The following is a 19,114-nucleotide window of genomic DNA, read 5'->3' on the forward strand; positions in this document are numbered from 1 at the left end:
CAAAGTATCTCTTTATCAAAGGTGTATTTTTTATAATATTTTTAAATGAAAAATTTGAAACATATAAAGAAGTTGAAATAATTTTAACAGTAAACCATTATATGCAACATCTAGATTGTATAGTTAACATTTTCCTGTACTTGTTTTTTCACCTAACTCTATATATGTTAATGTGGATCCATTAATCTGTCTTTTTAATGCATTTCAAAACAAGTTGCAGAAATCAGTGCACTCCCCCCTAAATCCTTCTTCAGCATGCATATCCTTAACTAGAGTTAAGTATCTTTTTCAAGGTAAAATTGATATACAATGAAATGCATGAACTCTAAGTGCACCGTTCAATGACTTGGACAAATGACTACACTTTTGTAACCTGCCTTAGCCACTCTTAAAACATTGAACATTATCATTACTCCAGAAGGATACCTTATGTCCTTCCTAGTCAATTTTGTACTCTTTTTGTATAGAGCTGCTTTCACTCAGTACTGTTGGGAGACAATTTTCCCTGGGTCTCCCAGATTGCTGCATGTTTTATGCATGAGGCACTGACTCTCCTTTGTTTGTCTAGGCTATATTTTCAAGGATATTTATATAGCAAACAGCTTTGGAACATAGAGACAGTGTTTCCTTCCAGTGTAAAGGGCAATGTTTACTGCCCATTATAAAAATTCAGGTTCCCTAGGGTCAGTGTTCCTCTCTTATAATGCAACCCACTGTGTATAAGTTTTATTTGACCTTCTTCACATCACCCTGTGGGAATTGGGGCTTGTAGAACCAGCATAAAGAAGCTGATACTTTGGTTACTACTATTGCTCTGAATGATAAACTGTTCTTTGTCTCAGAATCTGTAGTACTGTGCCTTTTACCAGCATCTTTGAAATTTTAACATTTTTTAGCTTGCATTTGGGGTAAGATAAAAGACCCTTTACAGTTCTTGACAGGTATTGTGATATATATACCAGTAATTCATTCCTTTTTATTTCTCAGTATTGTTCTGTTGTATGTACATAGCACAGTTTATTTACTTGTTCTTTTATTGAAGGATATCTACCCTGTTCCCGGGTTTTAGCTGTTATGGATAAACCTGTTATCCAAAGTCTTGTAAAGATTTGCATACAAGTCTTTGGGTGGACATCTGTTTTCATTTCTCTTGAGTAAATACCTAAGAGTGAAATACTGGGCCATATGACAGGTATATATTTAAGTCTATTAGAAATTGCAGAACTTTTTCCAAAATAGATCTGCCACTTTATACTTCTACCAACAATTTATGAGTTCTAACTCTTCCATAAGATTCTGACCCCAGTTCAAATCTGTGGATTTTTTTGACCATACCACCAAGCAATTCTGTGACACCAGCTAGGTATACTACATTCAACTCAATTTTTGACACTGTCTACCTGGAGATAGCATCATATCCCAGGTAAAAGGCAGGTTAAAGGCTCATTCCCACAAGACTTCACCCCTCCTTCAGATGCCAGTTCCACCTTGTCACCTGTGCTTCTGACTGAATGACTGTTAGATTAGAGGCTCCTGGATTTCCCTGGTGCCGCAGTGGTTAAGAATCAGCTTGCCAATGCAGGGGACACGGGTTCGAACCCTGGTCCAGGAAGATCCCACATGCTGTGGAGCAACTAAGCCTATGCGCCACAACTATTGAGCTTGCACTCTAGAGCCCACGACCCACAACTACTGAAACCTGCACGCCAAGAGCCCATGCTCCACAACAAGAGAAGCCACCGCAGTGAGAAGCCTGTGCACTGCAACAAAGAGTAGCCCCCACTCGCCCCAACTAGAGAAAGCCTGCACACAGCAACGAAGACCCAACGCAAACAAAAATAAATTAAAAAAAAGATTAGATGCTCCTATGACCGGCCTCCCCGGTTTTGCTTGATTTGCTAGAGCAGCTCACAGAGCTCAGGGAAATATTTTACTTACCAAATTACCGTTTTAATATAAAAGGATATCACTAAGGAACAAGTAGATGGAAGAGACTCATAGGGCAAGGTATGTGGGAAGAGGGACGGTTCTTCCCTGCCTTCTTCAGGCACACCACTCTTCTAGCACCTCCACATGTGCACCAAACCAGAAACTATCAGAACCCAACCTTTCGGTTTTTATGGAGGCTCAATACAAAGGCATGACTGATTAAACCGTTGGCCATTGGCAATTGAACTCAACTTCTAGCCCTTCTGCCATCCCCAGAGGTTGATGAGAGGGGTGGGGAGTGAAAATTCCAACCCTCTAATCACAAGGTTGATTTCCCTGGCAGCCAGCCTCCCTCCTAGGATGCTATACCAAAGTCACCTTATCAATATAACAAAAGACACCTTAAGGAAATTCCAAGGGTTTTAGGAGCTCTGTGTCTGAAACTGGGATGAAGACCAAATGTATTTCTGTCTCGCATCCCCCATCCCCTAATTGCAATGGCTAGAACCTCCAGCACAATGTTGAATAGAGATGATGAGAATGAGCATCCTTGCTTATTCCCAATCTGAGGAGGAAAGTGTTTAATACTTCATTACTGTTTTTTTCTTTTAAACACTCACTTTATTTATTTTTATTTTTTGGCTGTGCTATGTGGCATGTGGGATCTTAATTCCCCAACCAGGGATCAAACCCACGCCCCTGGCACTGGCAGCACAGAGTCTTAACTACTGGACTGCCAGGGAAGTCCCTGGCTTTAGCTTTTCCATACATGTCATTTAGTAGATTGGGATGTTTCCTTCTGTTCCTAGTTTGTTGAGAGTTTTTGCTGAATTTTATTTTCAGTTATTATTTTCTCTTTTGATTGTTAAGTCCTATTTTTCAAAGAATTGTCCATTTCTCCTAAGTCATCAACTTTATTGGCAATATTTATTCATAATATTCCTTTATTAGCCTTTCCATGTAAGATTGCTAGACCCTCTTTGGTTCCTGCTTTGGGTAATTTGTGTTCTTATTTTTCTTATTAGTCTACCTAGGGGCTTATCAGTTTTGTAGAAAGCCCTGACTTTTGGGTTTCTTAGTTTTTTCTGATTTTCCTTATTTTATTGAATTATGCTCTTATTATTTTTTCCATGTACTAACTTTGGATTTTCTTTTCTCACTTCTTAAGGTGAAACCCTATGACACTGATTTGCAACCTCTCTTTTATTTCTAATATAAGCATTTATGTCTGTAGGTTTTTCTTTATGGATGGTTTTAACCACATTCCACAAATTTTGATATGTTGTATTTTTCATTATCATTCATATAAAACATTTTTCAAATTTTTTGTGATTTCTTTAATCTATCAAGTTAATCAGAAGGATCTTGTTTACTTGCAAATATTTACATTTATTTACCTTTCTATTTCTTAATTAGTATTGTTTTCTATTTTAATTCTTTTGACCTGAGACTATACTCTGTAAGATCATCTAAAATGTATTGAGACTGTTTTTTTATGGCCCTCCTTATGGTCTATTTTGGTGAATGGGCCATGTGAAATTGCAAAGAATTGTATCTTGCAGTTGATGGGTGTAGTTTATATATGTGTGCATGAGATCTATATCTATTTATAGATGTATATCCATACCTATATCTATGTCTATTAGGGCAAAGTGGTTAATTGTGTGTTTTAAGATTTTCTTTTTGTCCTGAGTGATTTTTTTTTCTAGTTTTATCAATTGCTGGGAGTAGCATATTAAAAAATCTCCAACTATGATTGGATTTTGTCTATTTCTCTTTCTAATTCTATCAGTGTTTGATTTATGCATTTCAGAGCTCTGTTACCAGGTACATAGATATTTATGATAGTTGTATTTTATTTCATTTTGAAATGTCCTTCTTTATTTCTGATAGTACTCCGTCTTAAAGTCACTTTTACTATTATTAACAAGCTGTAGCCTTCTTATTGCTTATTGTTTTCATGTTATATCTTTTCCATCCTGTAGTTTTTTTTAAGTGTCTTTGTATTAAGGTGGTTCTTATAGCACATAGTCAGATCTTGCCTTCTTATCCGTTCTATCAATCTTTGTGTTTTAGTTGGAGAACTAAAACGTATTTATTTATATGCTTTGATTTATATCTACCACTTTACTTTTTACTGTTTCCATAGTTTTACCGTTTCCACGGTGTTATGCAATTGGAATCAGACAGTATGTAGCCTCTTCAGATTGGTTTCTTTCACTTAATAATATGCATTTAAGGTTCCTCCTTGTCTTTTCATGGCTTGATAGCCCATTTCTTTTCAGTGATGAATAACATTCCATTGTCCGGATGTACCTCAGTTTATTTATCCATTCACCTACTGAAGGACATCTTGGTTGCTTCCAGGTTTTGACAGTTATGAGTAAAGCCGCTCTAAACATCTGTATGCAGGTTTTTGTGTGGACATAAGTTTTCAACTTCTCTGAGTAAATACCAAGGAGTGACATGCAATTGCTGGATTGTATGGTAGGAGTATGTTTAGTATTGTTAAGTAATTGCCAAAACTGTCTTCCAAAGTGATTACAGTTTTGCATTCCCACCAGCAATGAATGAGTTGCCGTTGCTAAATATCCTTGGCAGCATTTGGTGTTGTCAGTGTTCCAGATTTTGACCATTTTAATAGGTGTATAATCATATTTCATTTTAATTTACATTTTCCTGATGGCATGTGATATGGAGCATCTTTTCATATGTTTATTTGCCATCATTATATCTTCTTTTAGTGAGATGTTTGTTTAGATCATTGGCTCATTTTTTAATCAGGTTGTTCATTTTCTTATTGTTGAGTTTTAAGAGTTCTTTGTATATTTGAATAACAGTCCTTTATCAGTTGTGCCTTTTGCACATATTTTTCTCAGTCAGTGACTTATCTTATCATATTCTTGACATTGTCTTCTGCAGAGCAGAAGTATTTAATTTCAGTGAAGTCCGGGTTGTCAGTTATTTTTTCATGGGTCATGCTTTTGGTGTTGTATTTGAAAAGTCTTCATCATTCCTAAGGTCATTAGGTTTTCTTCTGTGAGTTATCTTCTGGGAGTTTTATAGTTCTGTGTTTTAAATTTAAGTCTATGATTCATGTTGAATTAATTTTTGTGAAAGGTATAGGACTGTGTAGAATTTTTTTTTTGTTTTTGGCATGTGAATGTCCAGTTGGTCCCGCACTGTTTGTTAAGAAGTGTTTTTTTATATGTATATATAATTATATCTAAATATATAATATATATTTAATCTAAATATGTACTATAATATATAATATAAGAATTATTAATATATAAAAGAAATGTAAAATTCTTTCAGTTTGATGAAACATGAATATCACTGAAGGTTAGATTCAATTGGGATATTTAAATTTTTTAAAATTTAGCCATCATGTATTAAGTACCTCTAATTTTCAAAGGGACGCAATAAAAATAAGATGTCCAACAATAAAAGGGTCGAATACTTACAGTTCAATGTATCAGCTAAGAAGTTTTACAGAAAATAATTTTTAATAATTTTTAAGCAAAACAATTAAGGGATAAAAGATGAGCATGAGTTGGGTAGGGAGGTCTGCCAGAGGCCTACAGCTTCAAGATTCTAAACCTAATGTTGAGACCTTGGTGTTGAGGGACAATTGAAATATTCTGGAGAATGTTACGCTAGGCATCATGGTATACAAGGGCTTTTGGTGTCAAATGATCTGGCTTTGAGTCCTGGCTCTACCATTCATCAGATTTGACCTCTCAGTGTCCTCATCTGAAAGAGACAAAGTCACACTACTTTGTCCTTCCTCTTTCCTTTGCTCCCCACCACCCTGATTCTCTTCCTCTGCCGTGAATATATACTGAGCATCCGCTGTGTTTCAGGGATGGTTTTAGGTGTGGGGATGTAAATGAAAAATTACAGTACTCCTTTTTAGGAAGTTTGTAGCCTTATAGGGAAACAGACACATGATAATGCAGTATGGTAGGTGTTACAATGGTGAAGTATGCCATATATAATTAGAAAGAAGTACCTATATTTGCTCAAGAATGTCATGAAAGAGTTTGAAGATGAGATCGTGTTTAAACTGAAACTCAGTAATGTGCAGACATTTGCCAAGTGGGTGCCAGGGGTAAGGGTAGGTTGTATCAAATGAAAGCGTTGAGACATTCAGACAGTGCCTGTGTTTTTTTTTCCCATTATGGTTTATTATAGGATATTGAAAATAGTTCCCTGTGCTGTACAGTAGGACCTTGTTGTTTATCTATTTTATATACAGCAATTTGTATCTGCTAATCCCAAACTCCTAACTTATCCCTCCCTGAACCTCTTTCCCCTTTGGTAACCATCAGTTTGTTTTCTATGTCTGTGAGTCTGTTTCTGTTTCGTAGATAGGTTCATTTGTGTCATATTTTAGATTGCGCATATAAGTGATATATGGTATTTATCTTTGTCTGACATACTTCACTTAGTATGATAATCTCTTAATCTCTAGGTCCATCCACGTTGCTGCAAATGTCATTATTTCATTCTTTTTTATGGTTGAGTAGTATTCCATATATATAGCACATCTTATTTATCCATTCATTTAGGTTGCTTCCATGTCTTGGCTATTATAAATAGTGCTGCTATGAACATAGCAGGTGCATGTATCTTTTCGAATTAAAGTTTTCTCCAGATATACACCCAAGAGTGGGATTGCTGGGTCATATGGCAACTCTATTTTTAGTTTTTCAAGGAACCTCCATACTGTTTTCCATAGTGACTACACCAATTTACATTCCCACTAACAGTGTAGGAGGGTTCCCTTTTCTCCACACCCTCTCCAGTGTTTATTATTTGTAGACTTTAATGATGGCCGTTCTGACTGCTGTGAGGTGGTACCTCATTGTAGTTTTGATTTGCACTTCTCTAATAATTAGTAATGTTGAGTATCTTTTCATGTGCCTATTGGCCATCTGTATGTCTTCTTTGGAGAAATGTCTCTTTAGGTCTTCTGCCCATTTTTTGATTGGGTTGTTTGTTTTTTTGTTATAGAGTTGTATGAGCTATTCGTATATTTTGGAAATTTAAGCCCTTGTTGGTTGCATTGTTTGCAAATATTTCTTCCCAGTCTGTAGGTTGTCTTTCATTTTGTTTATGGTTTCCTTTGCTGTGCAAAAGCTAATAAGTTTGATTAGATCCCATTTTTTAATTTTTGCTTTTATTTTTATTGCCTTGGGAGACTGACCTAAGAAAACATTGGTATGATTTAATGTCAGAGAATGTTTTGCCCATGTCCTCTTCTAGGAGTTTTATGGTGTCGTGTCTTATATTTAAGCCTTTAAGCCATTTTGAGTTTATTTTTGTGTATGGTGTGAGGGTGTGTCCTAACTTCATTGATTTACATTGGCTGTCCAGCTCTCCCAATACCAGTTGCTGAAGAGACTGTCTTTTCTCCATTATATATTCTTGCCTCCTTTGTCGAAGATTAATTGACCATAGGTATGTGGCTTTATTTCTGGGTTCTCTATTCTGTTCCATTGATCCATATGTCTGTTTTTGTGCCACTACCATGCTGTTTTACTGTAGTACAGACAGTACCTGTTTTTAATAGGTTCTTGAACCTGTTTGTTTTCTCTTACCTCTCTCCCATATGCAGACCTGGATACTTAAAAAATAATATAAGCGATTTATTGAGCTGCTATTCAGTCTGCTAAGCACTGGTCTAGGCATTTTATATTAATTATTTAGAATCTAGCAAGAACTGTAGTAGACATTTTTTATTCCTTGACGATATTATTATCCCCAGTAGATAGATAAGGAAACTGGAGCACAGGGTTTTTTAACGTCTCTGGTCATGCAGTTTGAGGTTGTAAGTAGTAGGATTAGGATTCAAACCAGTATTCAAATCCAACTTTAATCCCTGTCTGCTTTCCATTATGTCACTTTAAATACCATTCCAGCAGTTTTGCCAGTTTTAGTGTACCCTTCTCAGTTTTGAAGTACAGGCCAGATGAAGAGACTTAGTTAGGATTTACTTCAATATCAAGAAAAGTATAAAAATCTCATTATTTTTAGTCATATTTATGTGAAATTTAGTAATTTGACTGGGGCTAAACTGGATTTTATCTATTTACATAAACCTCAGTAAACATTGACTTCTACCAGGCCACCATATTTCTTTTAGCTTCTATTTTCTTAAGGGATTTGAGTTAAGTAAGAACTAAAATCTCGAGAACGCGTAAAGGAAAATTTCAGCATTGAATAAAAAATAGTTACTCGTTCATTTCAATCTCTGTCTACATAGACAGAGTGAAGTCATAGAATTAAAAATACATATTTTAAGAAAGGACAGAGGCTTGTATTCTATAACAAAAAGAAAAAAGGAGACCCACCCAACTGTAAGCAATTTGTCCATCATTGTGTAACACATTAGTTGTTGGAGCCAAGACTAAGTCCCAGACCTCCTAATACTTAGTCCAGTGATATTTTTGTTGTGTTCTTATACATACCTCAGGCTTAATGATTCCTGGGGTATCTTGACATGTAGATCAAAAAGCATATAGTCCTTGGGGACTTCCCTGGTGTACAATCCACCTGCCAATGCAGGGGACACAGGTTCGAGCCCTGGTCCGGGAAGATCCCACATGCTGTGGAGCAACTAAGCCTGTGTGCCACAATTACTGAGCCTGTGCTCTAGAGCCCACGAGCCACAACTACTGAGCCCACGTGCCACAACTACTGAAGCCCGTGTGCCTAGAGCCCGTGCTCTGCAACAAGAGAAGCCACTGCAATGAGAAGCCTGCGTACCGCAACGCAGAGTAGCCCCTGCTCTCTACAACTAGAGAAAGCCTGTGTACAGCAATGAAGACCCAATGCAGCCATAAATAAATAAATAAATTTATTTTTTTTAAAAAGCATATAGTCCTTAAGAGTCTTAACCATTATTCATGCATATTATGTAGTATCTCTGCTGCATATTGTGTAATAATTAACTGCCCTTCACTCATTGTATATTTTTCCACTGATACCTTAGAAAAAAATAGTCTTTGCCTCAGAAAAATATATTAAAATATTGAAAAGAAGTAGAATATATTTGAATTTTCAGCTCTTTAGCCTCCTAATATTATCTGATATTCCAGAATTTTTTTTTCTAACATATCTGTATCACCCAGCTTTATTGAACTGAAATTCTTCTACAACTTAATTTTAATTATATTCTTATTATTCTGCCTAACAATGAAGTGAATCACTTAAGTCTATTGTTATCATTAGAGTAAGTCAACTATCAAGAAGGTATCAAACAAAAGTAAACAAATGGGACCTAATGAGACTTACAAGCTTTTGCACAGCAAAGGAAACCATAAACTAGATGAAAGACAGCCCTCAGAATGGGAGAAAATATTTGCAAATGAAGCAACTGACAAAGGATTAATCTCCAAAATATACAAGCAGCTCATGCAGCTCAATATCAAAAAAACAAACAATCCAATCCAAAAGTAGACAGAAGACCTAAAAAGACATTTCTTCAAAGAAGATATACAGATTGCCAACAAACACATTAAAGGATGCTCGACATCACTAATCATTAGAGAAATGCAAATCAAAAGTACAATGAGGTATCACCTCACACCAGTCATAATGGTCATCAGCAAAAAATCTACAAACAGTAAGTATGGAGAAAAGGGAACCCTCTTGCACCGTTGGTGGGAATGTAAATTGATACAGCCACTATGGAGAACAATATGGAGGTTCCTTAAAAAACGAAAAATAGAACTACCATACGACCCAATACTGGGCATATACCCTGAGAAAACCATAATTCAAAAAGAGTCATGTACCACAGTGTTCACTGCAGCACTGTTTACAATAGCCAGGACATGGAAGCAACATAAGTGTCCATCGACAGATGAATGGATAAAGAAGATGTGGCACATGTATACAATGAAATATTACTCAGCCATAAAAAGAAACAAAATTGAGTTATTTGTAGTGAGGTGGATGGACCTAGAGACTGTCATACAGAGTGAAGTAAGCTAGAAAGAGAAAAGCAAATACGTATGCTAACAAATAAATACGGAATCTCAAAAAGAAAAAGGTTCTGAAGAACTTAGGGGTAGGATAGGAATAAAGATACAGACATAGAGAATGGACTTGAGGACACGGGGAGGGGGAAGGGTAAGCTGTGACAAAGTGAGAGAGTGGCAGTGACATATGTACACTACCAAATGTAAAATAGATAGCTAGTGGGAAGCAGCCGCATAGCACAGGGAGATCAGCTTGGTTCTTTGTGACCAGCTAGAGGGGTGGGATAGGGAGGGGGGAGGGAGACGCAAGAGGGAGGAGATATGGGGATATATGTATATGTATATGTATATGTATAGCTGATTCACTTTGTTATACAGTAGAAACTAACACACCATTGTAAAGCAATTATACTCCTATAAAGATGTTAAAAAAGAAAAGGTATCAATTGGCCTGTTCAGGGAGTGGTGGTTAAAAAAAAATGCCAGATTTTGATTTTTAGAGTTGTTGTCTTCCAGCCGACAGTGTTAGATAATCTTTTCTGGGATGAAGCACTTGGAGCAGTCTTGCAAAGATGTTTGTACAACATCGCTATCCATTTACCAAGAAATTGTTCCATGAGGCAAGTAATAATTTATAGCAGGTGATATGTATGGCTCCAAATGTATTTTACAAAACCAGTTCCTCCTTTCATTTTTAGTTTATTTGTAACCATCTCTTGCTAAGACTATGACAGTTACCTTGTAACCGGCACCCCTGTAACAGACATACAATCCTCATGTCTCCACACATCCATGGTATTGCCAAAAAAGTGATATTTTTTTAAAACAGATTTGATCTTGCAACTTATGAAAGCAAAACGTATCAATAGGTGTTTACGCGGGCCTCTCACTGTTGTGGCCTCTCCTGTTGCAGAGCGCAGGCTCCGGATGCGCAGGCTCAGCGGCCATGGCTCACGGGCTCAGCCGCTCAGCGGCCATGGCTCACGGGCTCAGCCGCTCTGCGGCATGTGGGATCCTCCCGGACCAGGGCACAAACCCGCGTCCCCTGCATCGGCAGGTGGACTCTCAACCACTGCGCCACCAGGGAAGCCCCAAGAGTCAGTATTTTTATAATTCTGAAATAAATTTTTTCCAAAATGAATTTTAAATTTTGGAATAAAGGGAAGTGGGAGAAAGGGGAACCTTATTTGGTTGGAGGAAGAGGAACACAAATTAAAGGTGTTAGATGAGTTAACTTAATATGTGCACATTCAAAATTGGCCTGTCCCCTTTGTAAGTGCCTGATGTCTTAGCAGGCATGTCAGCAGCTTCTAAATGCTTCTACAATCATTTGGTCATTCCTTTGTTCATTTATTCATTCAATAATTGCGATTCTTTCCTGTAGAAGATAAACGTCTATTTTGTCCAAACAAATGTTGCAGATGACAATGTAAGCCCAAACACCAAATGTCTCGCCTTATGAAAGTCTTACATGTAGATTGAGCAAAAATCTACATAAATCTGCATTCTTGGTTCTCATAGGCAGAACATCATGAATTGTGAGGCATATCAATGCGAGTGATTAGAGAATATTGGAAGAAGGAAAAACAAGAAAAATAGATCCATATTAACTTCTGAATGGAGCCAGAGAATAATGTTATTACCATGAACCATTATAATCCTATCAGCATTTTATTCCAAAGGTATCATGCACAGTGTCACCTTGACACTAAAAGTAGAAGTTATTTTATGTAGCAGAAGTAGGAGCTGCGAAATTTGACTTGGCATGAGCAATTCACTTAACCCCTTAGAGTTCAGTCCACCTTTTTTTTTCAATTGAGAGTTGGACTAAATAATGATTAATGATCTTACTGATGCTAAATCTATGATTCTTTTAAGTACTTATTGAATGATAGTTGTTTGCAGGCATTAGGCTAAGTCCTTTGGGAAATGCTAAGATATATATCATAGTCCCTGACCTTCAGGAGAAGAGAAATCCAAAAGAGCCAATAAAAGTAAGGCATACACAAATATCTGCATTACACAGCAGTGTATTATAAAAACTATATAGAAGAATCAATTAAATGAAAGAGGAGGGAATTTCCAACTTGGGCAATTGAGGATGATTGCAAAAAGGATGATATGAATTATGCCTTGAATCTTCAGTAAGATTTTGATAGACAGCTATGACTAAGAGAATAATGCATCCCCACCAGCCTAAGTTGGAGTACAGACATGAGAAAACATGAAATGTGCTTAGGAAAGTACAAGTCAGCCAGCTTTATTAGAGTAATGGGAAAGGAAGTGGAAAATATACCTAGAGGTAACATTATGAGTGGTCTTACCTACAATTTAAGGGAAGAATTGTAGATTTTTGAGACAGGAGACCAACAGGCTAAGATTTATTCAGAGAAGATATGCAGGTGTGGAAGATGCTAAGGAGTAGGGAGGAGACGATGCTGAAATAGCAATGAAGAAACTATTACACTCATCCAGGTAGGAGATAGTTAGGACCAGAAGTAGGGCAGTGGCAAACCAATGAAATGGTTGGGGCAGATGAATGTAAGAATGCACATGATTCAATAAATGGTTGGGTAAAACTAAGGATTGAAACCAGTGTGACTGGAAAAATGGAGGCACCTTTAGTAAAAATTGCCAAGGCAAGGGGAGAAGTTGATTTTTGTGAAGAAATAAAATAAGCTAGGGCTTCCCTGGTGGCGCAGTGGTTAAGAATCCGCCTGCCAGGGCTTCCCTGGTGGAGCAGTGGTTGAGAGCCCGCCTGCCGATGCAGGGGAAACGGGTTCGTGCCCCGGTCCGGGAAGATCCCACATGCTGCGGAGCGGCCGGGCCCGTGAGCCATGGCCGCTGAGCCTGCGCGTCCGGGGCCTGTGCTCCGCAAAGGGAGAGACCACAACAGTGAGAGGCCCGCGTAACGCAGGAAAAAAAAAAGAAAGAAAAGAAAAAAAAGAATCCGCCTGCCAATTCAGGGGACACAGGTTCGGGCCCTGGTCCAGGAAGATCCCACATGCCGCGGGGCAGCTGGGCCTGTGAGCCACAACTACTGAGCCTGCGCATCTGGAACCTGTGTTCCGCAACAAGAGAGGCCGCGACAGTGAGAAGCCCGCGCACCGCGATGAAGAGTGGCCCCCGTTTGCCACAACTAGAGAAAGCCCTCGCACAGAAACGAAGACCCAACACAGCCAAAAATAAATAAATAAAAATTTATTTTAAAAAAAAAAGAATAAAATAAGCTAGTTCCCCACCTTTAACAAATCTTTCCCACTTATGTAGCAGCAATTTTGGTGTAATACCAAAGATAGAATATTCTCTGTGAATTCTTGTACTTTTCTTGCAAAGCCATTATAGTTTCTTACGGATATTATTATTATTATTGTCAATTATTGTGAATCTAAATTGCCTTATGTACTCATTTGGGGAAGGAGCGGAGTATATGATAGAATGGGGGAAAAAAGTAGTCTTTCAGAATATCGTGAAGAATAGCCAGAAGTTAGTTAAGAGCAGGATTTTACTTTAGATTCGGAAATGCAGTTCACTTACAAATGATAGCTATCAAAAATTGTAGTAATGAAAAATGAAATCAAATTAAGTGTGCCAATACACTAGGAACTATGAGGAAATCAGTGACAGAATTTTGATTATAGAAACAAAGCATGAACATATGATAGCTCTAATTAAAACTGCTCTCCCTCCCTTCTCTTAACTGCAGTAGTTGACCCTATGCGCCACTTCATCTGATTTGATAATCTGCACTTTTTAAATAATCTGCACTTTTTAGAGTGGGGAGTAAGAAAGGAAATGAAAGCAAAGGACTGTTTATAATTAGTGAGGAGAGAGCTTAGGAGAAAAAAATAGAAGATTTGGAAATATTATATAAAGCTTTAAAAACAATAATTTTAAAGAAGTTTTACAGCCTGTAGGCAGTTGTGATTTTTTTTTTTCTCTAATTCTACACAGCATCAGAGAGAAGAAAAGGTGCTGCCAAATTACACTTCCACGTTCAGGCTTTCTCAGTGTCAGACGACGTGCACTAGAAACTGGTTAAAACCCCGTTTTCATGTGCCGTATTACTTTCATAATGAAGAGTCTCCTTTTGCATTGAAATCTGAAGTGTTGTTTTTATCTTTTCCATGTAATTATTTGGTTCTATGTAATTATTTACGTGCCTTTAGAGTCATGGACTTGGGAAGGGTGGAGATTTTTCTGGTCCAGCATTTCCCTAAGTATGTTAGTCATCTGTAGTTATAAAGAAAGGTCTCTGGGATCAATTAGGTCGGGAAATTCCTGAGTTAAACAAGATTTTTATTTCAGTGGAAGTTGGGGAGGGTATGAAATCTCAGAGACTTTAATATGCTAATATGATCCAACTAAGAAGAAACTAGGTGTAGCAATTCACAAACTTATTTGACCACCAGATCCTTTTTTCATGGAATCTTTTTCAAGACCATTGTTCCTCTGAACACTTGAGGGGAAACTCAAATTCCTTAATTTTACAGATTAAACAGAAAAGAGAGAAATGACTCATTCAAAGTTGCATGCCTGTTTTCTTAAAGAACTGGACTTGAACCAGGGTCTCCTACCTACTATATTCAGATTTGCTTCCTTTTGCCCCCAAATTCAGAAGAGTCTTGAAGAACTACATGGTACTCAAAATTAGATCTATAAGATGTACACAAGGGGATTTGAAGAAATAAATAAAATTAGAATGATTTACTTATTTTAATATAGTTTGAATTGGCACATTGACTTTGAAGAAGAGTTAGATTGAAAGAGCCAATTATTTGTAACCAAAGTTACACTTTTCCAATCAGGAAATTTTTTTTTTTTTTTTTTTGGTAAAAACCAAGTATCTTTCAAATTACAAAAAAGCTCAAACAACACAATAATGTGTGTATCCAAAAACTTCCCCACCTTCCCAGAGAAGGACTAGAGAAAAATGACTGTTCATGATTTGCTGTTCCAGGCCCAATTGCTACATAAGTAAACATGAATCTTTTAAACACTTCTCTACATAGATGGTGTTATGGTAGACACACTGTTCTTTACCCTTACTTTTTTTACTCATCAGTATTACATGTTTATCTTCCCCACATTAATACATATAGATCTTTTAATGACTTAATAGTGTTACATTATATATCTCTACTATCATTTATTTCATCAGTTTCCCATTGATGGACCTTAGGGTAGCTGTAATTTTTCCACCAGGCAGCAGTGCCGTAGTGAATTTTGATACAGGTTTTTGTGTGTGATGGGGGTGGAGTGACCTTTGTGTGAGTATGTCTATAGGAGAGTCTTTGAAGTGGAATTGCTGGGTCAAAAAATATACACATTAAAATTTTTGTAAGTATTGCCAAATTCCTTTAAAAACGGTATTAGTTTTATTCTCCCATTGCCAACATTACAACAGGAAACTTAAATGGTATGCCTTTCACTGAACTTAAAAAAAAAAGATTTTATACTTAGCAGTGAATAACTGGGGATATCTTGCTGTGTTAATCTTAAAATCACAGATAATTTATAAAACATTAATAATCATGATCTCTCTTTCTCTCTCCCTCCCTCCCCTGCTCTTCTCAGAGCAAATTATTCATGGAAGGATTTAGAAGCCTAAAAGAAGGAGAACCAGTGGAGTTCACATTTAAAAAATCTTCCAAAGGCCTTGAATCAATACGGGTAACAGGACCTGGTGGGAGCCCCTGCTTAGGAAGTGAAAGAAGACCCAAAGGGAAGACACTACAAAAAAGAAAACCAAAGGGAGACAGGTAACCATTTTCCTTGTTAGCCTGTGAGTTTATTGTATTTGGAAAAGATTTCTAAAATTTTAATTTATATTTTTATTATGTTATTAAATCTAGCCACAATAAAATAAAATGCAACCATTGAGTATTTGAATCAAATTTATCAGAAATATAGGCTATCTGGCAACTTGAACTCTCTGCAGAATATACTTAACTGAGCCTTTAGCATTGCGCACTAGTCAGTCTCCCAACCATTATTTCCACCAGACTGTTCAGAGACCACAAATGGGAAGCTGAAGTTCCCAACAGACAAAAGTGCCCCTCTGTACATCTTAACACCTCACCTGTTTTTTCAAATGAAAATACATTTATTATTTTGTCTGTTTTGAAAAGATAATTCACTACAGAAAATACAAATATAAAAAAATCACTGGAAATGTTAACTACAGGTGGGAGTCATGATATATATGCAGTATTTTTGAAACTTGCATTTTTTTTCACTTAGAAGTGTATGGTGGAACATTCCATGTTAGTCTTCAGCACCTGCATAAATTCCCACTGTGTGAATGTACCAAAATTTAAACAAGGCTATGTTAAATTAATTTAATTGTTAAATTTAGGCTATTTCCAATATTTTAAATTTCTCAATAGCACCATAGTAAGAATCCTTATATGTACTTTTTAAAATTTTCTGATTATATCATAAGGGATAAATACCTAGTGCTGAAAAAATCTGGATCAAAAACTATGCACTTTAAAAATTTTGATATCTATTTCCAAACTGCTCTTCAGAAATGGTTAGGGCCAATGTACAACCCCTTTAACATTGAGACTGCTCATTGAATAATTATCGTTTAAATCTTTTCCAATTACATAGGTTAAGAAATGCAGCTTACTTTTTTTCTTTGCATTCTTTGACTAAGGTTAAATATATTTTTATATGTTAATTTTCATTTTTATTTTTTTCTTCTGTGAATTGCATGTTTCTTGTCCTTTGCTTATTTTTCCACTGAGATGTTCATTTGCTATTGTTGATTTCTAACTTCTCTCTTTAGAAAAAAAATCTCAGTTTTCCTCTTTCCTATGCTGGGAAAAACTCAGTTCTTCCATATTATGTTTCTCTCCTGTGTGTCTCCATTACTTTTACACAGACTACTTCACTTCTGGTCACCAAATTTGTGGAGGTTTTTCCCCACACCAAGCAATTCTCCACAATGCCAGCTGGGTGTACTACAATTTAACTCAATTCTGGCACTGTCTACCTGGAGATAATGTCGGGTCCCATAGGTTAAGGGCTCAGTCCCACAAGACTGTCCCACCACATTTCAGATGCCAGTTGCAAGTAACCCAGGTTACCCGCAACTTCTGAGTTGGCTACAAATCAGAGGTTTCCATGACCCTCTCCTCAGGTTTGTTTAATTTGCTAGAGCAGCTCACAGAACTCAGGGAAATGCTTACATTTACCAGTTTATCAAGGTTATGATAACAGCAGATAAAGGATCCAGATAACAGCCAGATAAACAGATACATAGAGTGAGGTCTTGAGGTCCTTGAGCATAGGAGCTTCTGTTCCCAGGGGGTTGGAATGCTTCACCCTCCCAGTGTGGATATGTTTGCCAACCTGGAAGCCCTCTGCATTTTGTACTTTGGGGATTTTACAGAGGCTTCATCACATAGGCTTGATTTTCAACCCCCTTCCCTTCTCAAGAAAACTGGGGGTGGGGCTGAAAATTCCAAGCTTCTAATCATAGCTTGGTCTTTCCAGTGATCAGCCTTGACTCAGGAGCCATCCAGGAGCCCACCCAGTGTCACCTCATTAGAACAGAAGACCCTCCCATCACCCAGGAAATTACAAGGGTTTCAGGAGTCCTGTGTCAGGAACAGAGGTCAAAGACTGATATTAGAAAAAGAGGTGCTTCTAGTGTTCTTATCAATTAGGAAATTACAAGGGTTTTAGGAGCTCTGTGCCAGAAACCAGGGGCAAAGACCAATATATATTTCCTGTTATCTCACATTCTCTTTGTATATTTACCATGTTAATCTTTTGTCTCAAATATATAGGAAGTTATCTTTTTCAGCTTGTGAAATATATGTGCACATGTGCACACACACACACACACACACACACACACACACACAATGGACTATTACTCAGCCATAAAAAAGAATGGAATCTTGCCATTTGTGGCAACATGGATGGACCTTGATGGCATTACTCTAAGTAAAACACTATATACAGATGCTATATATCTGTAATATATTTTAAAGCTTTAAACAGTTTTCACAAAGGTGTGAGGTAACATCTCATGGTGGTTTTGATATGCATATCTCTGATGATTAGCAATGGTGAGTCTGTATGTCTTCTTTGGAAAAATATCTAGTCAGGTATTTTGCTCATTTTTAATGGGGTTGTTTGGTTTGTTTGTTTTGATATTGAGTTGTATGAGCTATTTATATATTTTGGATATTGACACCTTCTTGATCATATCATTTGCAAATATTTTCTCCCATTCAGTAGGTTTTCTTTTCATTTGTCAATGGTATCCTTTGTTGTGCAAAATCTTTTAAGTTTAATTGGGTCCCATTTGTTTATTTTTGCTTTTGTTTCCTTTGCCTTAGGAGACAGATTCAAAAAAATATTGCTAGAGTTAATGTCATAGGGTGTTCTCCCTATGTTTTCTTCTAGGAGTTTTATGGCTTCCAGTCTTACATTTAGGTCTTTAATGCATTTTGAGTTTATTTTTGTATATGATGTGAGAAAATGTTCTAATTTCATTGTTTGACATGTTGCTGTCCAGTTTTCCCAGCACCTCTTACTGAAAGACTGTCTTGCCCCCATTCTGTAATTTTGCCTCCTTTGTCATAGATTAATGGACCATGTGTGGGTTTATTTCTGGACTTTCTATCCTGTTCCATTGATCTAGGTGTCTGTTTTTGTGCCAGTACCATGCTCTTTTGATGGTAGGTTTGTAGTATAGTCTGAAGTCAGGGAGCATGATTCCTCTAGTTCAGTTCTTCTTTCTCAAGATAGTTTTGGTTATTCAGGGTCTTTTGTGTTTCCATACAGATTTTAAAATTATTTGTTCTAGTTCTGTGACAAATGCCATTGGCATTTTGATAGACATTGCATTGAATCTGTAGATTGTCTTGGGTACTATGGTCATTTTAACAATATTAATTCTTCCAATCCATGAACATGGTATATCTTTCTACCTGTTTGTGTCCTCTTCAGTTTCTTTCATCAGTGTCTTATAGTTTTCTGATTACAGATCTTTTACCTCCTTAGTTAGATTTATGCTTAGGTACTTCATTATTTTTGATGTGATTGTAAATGGCCTCTGTCCAGTTTTAAATTGGATTGCTTGTTTGATTACTTTTTCTTTTTTTTTTTTTCTTTTTTTTATTTTGCGGTACGTGGGCCTCTCACTGTTGTGGCCTCTCCCACTGCAGAGCACA

General features: G+C 36.9%; 1 protein-coding gene across 2 annotated transcripts in view; it reads left to right on the forward strand.

Moving 5' to 3' along the window:
• LIN28B (lin-28 homolog B) overlaps positions 1-19,114 on the forward strand; it is a 122,181-nt gene that overhangs the window by 56,263 nt on the left and 46,804 nt on the right. For both annotated transcript variants that reach the window (XM_067011211.1, XM_067011212.1), the window contains exon 3: positions 15,498-15,682. In XM_067011211.1, the coding sequence (XP_066867312.1) occupies positions 15,498-15,682 (185 nt within the window). The remainder of the gene's footprint in view (positions 1-15,497; positions 15,683-19,114) is intronic.

Source organism: Kogia breviceps, chromosome 13 (genome assembly GCF_026419965.1).
Source record: "Kogia breviceps isolate mKogBre1 chromosome 13, mKogBre1 haplotype 1, whole genome shotgun sequence".
NCBI lineage: Eukaryota > Metazoa > Chordata > Mammalia > Artiodactyla > Physeteridae > Kogia > Kogia breviceps.